The sequence below is a fragment of the Rhagoletis pomonella genome, unplaced genomic scaffold, assembly GCF_013731165.1.
Source record: "Rhagoletis pomonella isolate Grant_MI unplaced genomic scaffold, Rhpom_1.0 Rhpom_scaffold_03940, whole genome shotgun sequence".
Taxonomy (NCBI): domain Eukaryota; kingdom Metazoa; phylum Arthropoda; class Insecta; order Diptera; family Tephritidae; genus Rhagoletis; species Rhagoletis pomonella.
Window position 1 is genome coordinate 8,687 of NW_023462491.1, and position 10,040 is coordinate 18,726.

General features: G+C 41.8%; 1 protein-coding gene across 1 annotated transcript; it reads left to right on the forward strand.

Moving 5' to 3' along the window:
• Nucleotides 1-5,007: 5,007 nt before the first annotated feature.
• On the forward strand, nucleotides 5,008-10,040 carry LOC118754462 (platelet binding protein GspB-like; the record flags this gene model as incomplete). Its single annotated transcript, XM_036489339.1, is given in 3 exon segments — nucleotides 5,008-5,372; nucleotides 5,436-5,690; nucleotides 5,769-10,040. Coding segments are annotated over 3 exon segments (4,892 nt in total), but the record flags the coding sequence as incomplete, so codon positions are not given.

Below are 10,040 nucleotides of genomic sequence, written 5' to 3' on the forward strand. Positions count from 1 at the left end.
ATTATTATTTATGTACAAATAACGAAGCACAGTTTACAACAATTGAGTTGTTAATGTAAAAACAATTGAGCTGTTGAAACCAGTGTACAATTAAAGAAACGAAACGACGGAGTTAATGAATTAAACGAACAATGAGTTGACAGTCACACCTACATAGTATACATACATATATCGCTCGTTTACTAAAAGACTGCCATAACACAAAAAACTAAACTTTTGAGGAAATTATGCAGAATTACTCGTTGCATCATGCTTCACATTGTGTATAAATTTGGTGCTAAAATCTTGTGTAGTTTCCGCGTAAGCAGAGTTTCATTTTTCCCGAACCGGTTCACTTTTCACTTTTGGTTTTCATGTATGGATGTATGGTTACTATGAGTGGATGAAAAATTTTTTCTACATTTTGGGAGTAAATTGGAAGCTTGTTAAACATTTAAAGTGTCATTATGTGGCAATTGCTGCCACCTTTATAACTCTAAAAAAAAAGTATAACAATTAGGCGCACAAGCTGCTAGACCGCAATCCATTTAAAACCTGAATTCATTCATTTTCCCATAATCTCACGAAGCTGTGAAAATCACAATAGCCCCACCACCTTATCTTGCCGCGATCGGTCATCGGTTAATTCATCGCCTGTCAAGATCATGAGTATGTTAGGCGGTCTGTGACAGTGATGGAAGAGTTGGTACAATTGTACTTTTTCCAGCGCTTTTTTAATCTGAAAACACATTAAGTACATACATATTTTCGGTACATTAACAACAAAACCAAACAAATTTTCCAGAATTTTTGATGATAACCCAGCAGAAAGTTTGCAACTGTAACCCAGGATAAAATCTGTGATTGCTTCTTGTGTATACAAAGTAACATATCGGGTTATTTTAGGAACATTTCAGGTCCTTGTCCAGAATCATTTCGTGAGATGTCCCTGGCTGTTTCAGTACTATTTCGAGACTTGTTCAGAATATTTTCGGGACTAGTTTGCTATCATTTCGAGGTTAGTTCAGGAATACTTCGGGAGTAATTCGAGATCATTTCGAGCACAAGTCTGTTTAAGGACCATTTTGGGAACAATTCAGGGCATAGTTATTTACACATCAAATTTCATGAGTACCTGGTACTCTCCTGGCCTTTTCTCCTTGCAGTTATAGCAACCAATTGCAGAAGCATCAACCTGATCTTTACTCGCAAAATCCCAATGGCAACAAATCTGGCATACATATGATCAGAAATTTGCTGTAACTGTCAGCTTTCTAATTTGTCAAGGTTAATTTATGTTTGTTTAGAAGGCCCCGTTTTCCCGTTTTTTTTTTTGTCTTTCTTAAAGCTAGCGTAAAGGTAAAGTAAGTTATGTCGTATATCTAAATACCTCTCAGCAGCCCAGTCATTAGAAAGGGTTTGACGCATGACGAGAATGATTCGCCTGGTCTAAAACTTTTTTTAGTCGCAAAAGTTTTTTTCCGTACCAACCGAGCTTAACATATTGAGTAGGTGAATCCTAAAATTAGGCATGGCGTAGTAGAGCCAGATTTCCTAGTGTTTTCGTATTGTCAAACTGCTTTGCCGAAATGTTTAACAAAATGTACATCATAATTTTCTAGTTACATTCGTATTCTTTTAGGTACAAATTAAATACAATTTAAAAATTTCGTTTTCCATCCCAGCTTTGTGGTAAAGCTCATACTGGCTCAATGCGCCGCCGACAGCACCCGCTCTCAATTCGTAAAAATACGTTTTTTCTTAATTTTTATGGCACTTATTGAACTGTCGAGCGATTTGTTTTCTTTCGAGTTATGAGAACTCATTTGTATATTACTTCGTTGTCTCCTTGTTACCAAATAATAAAAATAATCTATAAATTAGCGTGTACAACTCGTGCTGATGTCCGTCAACGGCGCTCACATTCTCTTACGTACACAAATAAACAAATCGTAAATTAACTTTTATGCTTTTTACACTTTTTGTTATTGGACATGTGTGCCGACGTGCGTTTGAGTTATGCATACGAGTTAGGGTAGCTACCAAGGCCTATTCAATGTATGTTTGTATATATTTACACTAATCATTTTGTCACATTATTTACATGCATACATACAGACATGTTTGAAAACTTTGAAATTAATGTGGTCTCGTGATGTACGACTAAATACATAGCTCATTAATTTATTGCACTGCGAATGTGGATTGCTGACACATTACTTGCAATTATAATTACATTATGCACATACGTTACTAATTATAATATATCGTGAGCTTTGAACAAGTCACAGTAAATATCAATTATTTAATGAAGCCTTTTTGCGCATACATATTAAGCATGTACATATGTATATATACAGGTTATTCAGAATATGTTCAAATGTTCAAATTTTGAATGCAATTAGGAAATAACGGAAAACTATTTTATAGAAATTTCGTGGCCTTTTCTGCAAACAGGATTTATTAGTCAGATTCAAAAATGATTTCTCAGATAAATTTATTATTCTTATTTGGCGCTGTGACGGCAAAGTTATGGCTAAGTAAAATGAAGCACACCAGTAAACACCTATTTTCAGGGACCGAAAATAACTGTTATGATGTATTTCAAAAACTAAAAAGTCAAGGTTTAAAACTTTTCGTGGAAGACATTTGTTAATGTACTTGTCATTTTCATCATGCCCTCTACAAGGATCAACGATACTTTTTATTTTTCTAACTTTGAAAAAAGTACAATCCTTACTGTTAAAACTGTACCCAAATATTGGTTTTTTTAACAAAAATAAAAGGCTTTGCCAAGGAACAAGTAAACCGTTTAAATAAAGAAATTTAGTACAATTTTCGGAACAATAATGAAACAAATTTTAAGTGGCTTAATTTAATTTTTTAGATTTTATTTTTTTTTTGAAGATGTGCCAAAAATCAACGGCAAGTCCTAGCTACTTCAAACTTACACTTTATTTTATTAAATTTTAATAGGTTAACAACTACATATTCAAAAAACCTCTACAAAATCTGGCCAAAAAGTTGAAAATGCAAAGCATGAAAATTTATTGAAAAAAACGAAAAAAATAAAAATAAAAATTTGCATATATTGTAAAAAATTCTCTGGGTCAATACTTTCTGCTGAGAGTGTATATTTGAATTCTATAAGTTAAGAACATACGATTAAGACCAAATTAATTTAATAGGACTAACGGTTTGGTCGCTGTTTGGCCAATACTTTTAGTTTTGACAAAAAATATTTGTTTGCTGTAATTTTATATCAAGAAAAGATTTTTTTTGTAGACTTTTATTAAAAAAGCTATAATTGGTTGTGGCCCTGCCTCTTTTGCAAACTTATGCCAAATTAACTGGGAATTCCAAGTGAGCCAAAGCCCCTCCACCTGATCTTTTCAACGCAGAGGAGGCCGTTCTCTTGATTTGCTACCACCATCGGGTATCGCGTGGAATAGTTTCGGTCCGGTCGGAGATCATTTTCGGATAGGCAATTCTTTTTCGTTCTTTAAAACCGGTGAAGAGTCGATGACTTTCGATCATTCTCTTGCGGGTCTTTTCCGAGTTTTGACATAGGGAGAATATCCGTTTTATGGTGGACTTACCATGCCTAAAGCCACTCTGGGAAGACCCAATTAGTCCGTTCACCGTGCGCTTCAACCTTTCATACATTACGCTCGATACCAAGTTGTAGGCGCCCTTACTGTGATTTTGGGGTGAGCACACTAAAATTTCAGTTTGCAGACATGCGTTCGTCCGACCATATTTCACATCAGGCTTCCGCAGCTTTGTTGTTCTTTAGCCGCGAAATTGTTATTATTATCTCGTCATAGTCGTACCGGCTCGTGCTTATTTTCTCAACTGGTTTCAATGCCATTCAGCAATGTGGACAATTATGCCATCAACAATTAAGGAACGCTTTAAACACAGGTCAATAGGTAGCCTTGTTTGTTCTTACAGGTAGTTTCGATGATCTCGTAAGCTTCCTTGAGTTTTTGGAAGTCTTTTTCGGTCGGCCAGCACCTTAAACTCCTCGAACTCGCTTATTTGGGCTTCTTTCTCTTTACTGAGGAAAATATTTATGTATCGCTTCCCCTTTTCAGTTCCCCAGGTTATCGATCCCATATACATATGTACATATGTAGCTCGTATTACGCTCGATTTCACCATCTTCCTCTAGGCGACATCTTTTTTCTAGACAACGGAGTGTTCTTACGGGTTCTATGAAATTCAATTAGATGTCCGTCATAGAAAAGTAAAGTAAAGAAAGATATAACGGTTTGTTGAAGAGTGCTCTCATAGGGCAGATATGGGAGTCAAGGGTTTGTTGTAATTGCAACATTTCACCAGTTAGTGATTTGAGTCACTCTTTGACCCCCGAATCGTACGCAAGACTAGAATACTGGAAACGTGTTTCTGTCTACGACAACGTGATTCATGACATTTCTCATACTATGATCAAGGAACATCCTCATTTCCATATAAATTGCCTTCTGCTGGAGCCATGTTTCGTGGCCGCTGGATTCGGTTACCTGACCTTGACATTTGAAATTGCCTGGTTTGTTCTAGGCGTCGTGATGGCGACGAATTTGGGGTTCTTTACGTGCTAGATGTAGTAGATGACGCATGATTCCTGGTTTTGTGTACCTAAGAGAAAGGGTGCATTGTGATTTTCATGGCTGAATCAAGTACATAATTGTAACTTATTATCTCAGTCAGAGGGGAAGCCCAGGATAAATGTATTTACACAAAATGTATTCAATTAAAAAATTATTTGGTATGCCATAAACTTACTACTTTAGCAAGTTTTGTTAAGTCGCATTTGAGATGTGTATGCGCATAATTTCTTAGATGAATTTTTTGCACATGCAGCTTTGCACAGATTTGTGTACATGCGCCTTGTATCCGGTTGTAGTACTAGTTGGTGTAGCATACCTTTCGGCACGTAGTGTTGTTAGTCGCCTTGTAGCTATGACTATGTATGGGTCCATATAACATTTTTTGCCTTAGAATAATTTTACCTTACCTCGGAAGATACTTACATTCAGAACTTCCTTTATCCTTTTCGAGTTTCTTAAAAGATACAATATTTTATTATTTGTTTCTTCTTCGGTTCTTATGTAGTAGTAAAATTTCACACGTAATCAATTCAACAGCATTGTTACTTACCTCTCTTTCTCGCCTCTGTATCAATTTTTCAGAAGGCTGTTACTACAATTACAATCACTACAATGAAGGCGATAGAATATTAACGAACGAGCCCTGCCTGAATTGTACCTGCCACAATAAGATGCTGATGTGTTATCTGCGTGTTTGCCCATTTACGAAACCAATTGGACACGATTGCATCGTTGAAAAGCGTGAGGATCAATGCTGTCCAATTATCACATGCCCCGAGGGTAAGTTTCCATGCAATTGCTTTGCATCATTGTATTCTATTTTTTTCTCGTTTTCTTCCGAAGTTCCTGTCGATGTTGCGCATCATGTATCTGAGCCCGGCACAGAGCTAAGCATACCCGAGAAATATGGCTGCAGCATCGATAGCAAATTCTACCCCGAAGGCGCACAAGTACCATCAAATCCTAATAAACCATGCGAGCTGTGTTATTGCATTAAGAATCGCACGTCATGTCTAATGCAGGAATGTACATTGCACATTGATGGTTGCACACCGATCTACAATAAGGGATCTTGCTGTCCAGTGCGTTACAATTGCGGTAAGTTAGGCTACGTTCGCGTATGTAGGTATTTAGTGAAATTTATTTAATTTTTATTTTTCATATTCTTTCGTATAGATCACGAGAATGACGTTTTGGAGCTGGAGGATCACTCGTCCACCACATCGACCACAACCACAGAGCGCCCAACGCCTGGCTTCATTCTCACTACCACCATGACCCCATCGGTCTCCGCAGACTGTGTGCACAATGGCGATGTTTATGCCGATGGCGCCTCCATTACTGGCAAGAGTGCCTGCGAACACTGCTACTGCATGCGTGGAGATATTGTTTGTGCCGTTCAAGAATGCGACATGCCAATGCTATCTAGCAATGGTAAGAGCTGTCATGCACTGCCGCCAGCAGAGGGTGAATGCTGTCCAAGCAATTATGTCTGTGAGGACGATTCAGCCACTACAGAAATCATTGAGGTGACAACTCCGCCGTATGCGAAGGAAGAAGAAGCGGTTACTGCATCCGCGGACAAGGATCTGCACGGTGCCATACCAGAGGAAGATATTCAACTACAAACACACATTGACGAAGATGAAGAGAAACCGGCCGATCAAGTTACTACTGCACCTCCGGATCTGGCAATTGATGTCACTGGAGCAGCAGTGACTGCCGCTGAAACACAAGAAGCTGAAAGCGAAAGTTCGACCGAGAGCGCTACAACAGTTAAATCTGAAGTTTCATCTGAAACAACCGAGAAGCAGAAGGAAAAAGAAGAGCCAACAAGTACCGACGCAGTTGAGCCTATTTCAGAAGCCACAGCAGAACCTGAGGGTACTAAACGTATTAGCACGGATATTGACGATCATGCGGAGACTACAGCTAAACCTGCTGCCACAGAAGAAGTGCCCACTTCCAAGCCCAGCAGCGAAGAAGCCGAAGCTACCACAGTACCGGCTATTAAGGAAGTGGAAGAGAAACCCGCAGTCGAATTCGACGAAAGGATTGATACTGAAGCTTCTAGACCCAGCAGCGAAGAACCGGAGGCTACAACAGTGTCTGCTATTAGAGGAGATGAACAGAAACCTGCGTTTGAATTCGAGGACAGAATTGATGCTGAAACTTCCAGACCTACCATCGAAGAGGCGGAAACCACCACAGTGCCGGCTATTAGAGGAGAGGGCCAGAAACCTGCAGTTGAATTCGATGAAAGAATTGATGCTGAAACTTCCAGACCCAGTAGCGAAGAACCGGAGGCTACCACGGTGCCGGCTATTACAGCAGAAGGGCAGACACCTGCAGTTGAGTTCGGCGAAAGAATTGATGCTGATACTTCCAAACCCAGCAGTGAGGAAACGGAGGCTACTACAGTGCCTGCTATTAGAGGAGAGGAACAAAAACCAGGAGCCGAATTCGACGAAGGAATTGATGCCGGAACTTCTAAGCCCAGCGGCGAAGAAGCAGAAGCAACTCCACTTCCAGAAGTGTCTGTGGTTCCAACCACTGTACCTTCACCAACAAAATCAGATAAGGAAACTAGTCACGAAACCAGTGCTGAGGTTCCTGAGGGAGAGAGATCTACAGAGTCCTCTGAAGGGGCCGCAACGGATCACGAAAAACCTACCACAACTGTGCGACCAACCGTCGAAAAGGAAAGCTCAGAAGAATCGACAGAGTCAGAGGAAATTGATGTTACTACAAAGAAACCAACTGCAATTGTGTCCGAGGAAGCTTCAGAGCAACAAGCAAGCACTGAAATCAGCTCAGAGCAAGGTAGCGGCGAAGAATCAACCGAATCGGCAGAAGCTGAATTATCAACGGAAAAATCAACGGAAGCCTCCAGCACCGAAGAGGAAGTGCCAGATATGCAACTGCCTTCTGTTATTCCCGGGGAAGGAGACTGTTTGGTCGGCCATAGAACATACGGAAATAATACTAGCATTCCGACAGCAGATGAATGTGATATCTCTTGCAAGTGTATTAGCAGCATCGTGGTCTGTAATAAAATTGAGTGCGATGTGCCGATAGACATTAGCAAGTGCATTATCGATCAAGCGAGCACCGACAAATGCTGTCCCTCATTTATCTGTGAACCACATGGCATTGAAACCACAGCGGCACCTATTGCACCGGAAGACGACCAACCAACAATTGCTCCCTTCTCAGATATTGACATACCTGCTGTTCCTACTGAGCAGCCAATGTCACATGTCAAGGAAGAAGACGTGACAGAAATCGGGGAGAGTACGGCAACACCAAAGATTGATCAATCCGCCTTGATTACTGAAGATAATGAACAAATTGAGAAGGCCACTGCTGCGCCAAGTGCGCAAGCAGTGCCAGAAAAGGCCAGCGACAAAGTGCCAGTTTCACCCGCAGCACCAGTTGACGAAACTGAAACGGAGAAAGCTACAGTTGCTCCAGCAAAGGGAGCTGAACAAGCTGGAACCACTACAGCTGCACCATCCATCGAGGAAGCTGAAAAGATCACAACTACACCTGTTTTTGAAGGTGAAATATCTGAGGACAAATCTACTGCTACCCCGGAAATTGCAGAAACTGAAAAGGCCACAATTGCGCCGGGCATTAAGCAGGAAGAAAAGGCGCCAGAAGAGGAGTCTACAGTTTCAGAAGAAATTGAAAAAGCAACTGCTGCTCCTGATCTTGGTGATGTTGAAGCAGGTACTTCAGCTGCAGAAGAAGTGGAGAAGTCTACCTCTGCTCCTGCTTATGATGATAGCCAAAAGACTGACGAGCACGCAGGAGCATCCACCACTCTTACTCCGGATCTGGAAGATGTTGAAAAAGTCACTTCTGCTACCACTGCTGGCGAACCAGAGCTTGATGAAGGAAAAGAAAAGGTCACAGCTGCACCAGAAACTACTGAGGGTGAGAAGGGTGCCGCGGCCGAAGAAATTGAAACAGAGAAAGCTACTGCTGGCCCAAGCATCGAAGAAATTGAAAAGACTACACCTGCTCCTAGCTCAGACGTTGAGAAAGGTACAGCTGCTCCGGACACTGAAGAAAGCGGGAACGTCACCGCAGTACCTGATGCCGAACAACCTGTACATTCTACTACCGCTACTGTTGCTGAGGCTGTCGAGAAGTCTACTACCGAAAGTGCCGTGGAAGCCGAAAAGTCAACTTCTGTTCCTCTTAGCGCAGAAAGCGAGAGCACTACCGTTGTACCTGTTGTGAAGGAAGACAAAGATGAAGAAGTAGGCGAGAAGTCCACTACTGCTCCAGGCATTGATGAAATTGAAGAAGCTACTGCAGAGCCAGAAATCCATGAAGGAGAGAAAGTCACTCTTGCTCCAGCTGTCGGAGAAACTGAGCAGCCAACAGCCGCCCCTGGTATCGAAGACGCTGAGAAGTCTACTGCTGCTCCTAGCGGTGAAGAAGTTGAAAAGCCCACCGCAGCCCCAGTCCTCGAAGAAATTGGAAAGGTTACTGCTACTCCTGACGCCGATGTTGCCAAAGAAGGCGAGATAGCCACGGCCGCACCAGGTGTCGAAGAGGAAGAGAAACCAGCTAAGCCTGATGAAGAACAAGTAGCTGAAGTCACTACTTCTCCAATTGACTCGGAAATTGAGAAAAGTACTCCTGCTATCAGTGATGAAGGAATTGAAAAGGTTACTGCCGCCCCTACTGCCGAGGAACACAAAGAGGCTACTGCTCGTCCCGACATCAAGGACATTGAGAAGACAACTCTTGCTCCAGTTGCTGAAGGCAGCGAAAGGACTACACTTTCTCCGATTGTTGTGGGTGCCCCTGGTGCTACAGAGAGTGCCCTTGAAGTTGAACAAAGTACTGATGAAGAGGGCATCGCATCATTCACTGGAATTCCACGACTTGATTTGGAAGATGCTGTGCATGAAGGAACAGCTGCTCCTGGGACAGAAGGAGACATCGAAAAGGCCTCACCTGCACCTGAAAGGGTCGCTGGAGAGGAGGAATTCACTCTCAAACCCGATCTTGAAAGTGAAAAGGAAACGGAGGAGTCTACCACGGCTCCTATTTCTGGGGATAGTGAAAAGTCTACTGCTGCTCCTGCCATTGACGCACTTGCGGGAGTCACCGCAGCTACTGAAAGCGAAGAGGGCGAAGGTAGCGGAGAGGCTGCAACTGTTGCAACTGGCGAAGAAGATGGCACCGCTAAAAAAGAAGAAAAGGTTACAGTTGCACCAGAAGTGGAAGGTGAAGAGCCTGAGAGAGGTACTACTGCAACAAGTGCAGCCACAGTTGAAGACATTGCAAATATTACGGCTGCGCCAGGAACCGAAGCCGATATCGAAGAGTCTACATCTGTTTCGGAAGCTATTGAAAAGACCACTCTTAGATCTGATATTGAAGACGTTAAAGAGGCTACTGCTGCCCCTGATGTTGAAAATATTGAAA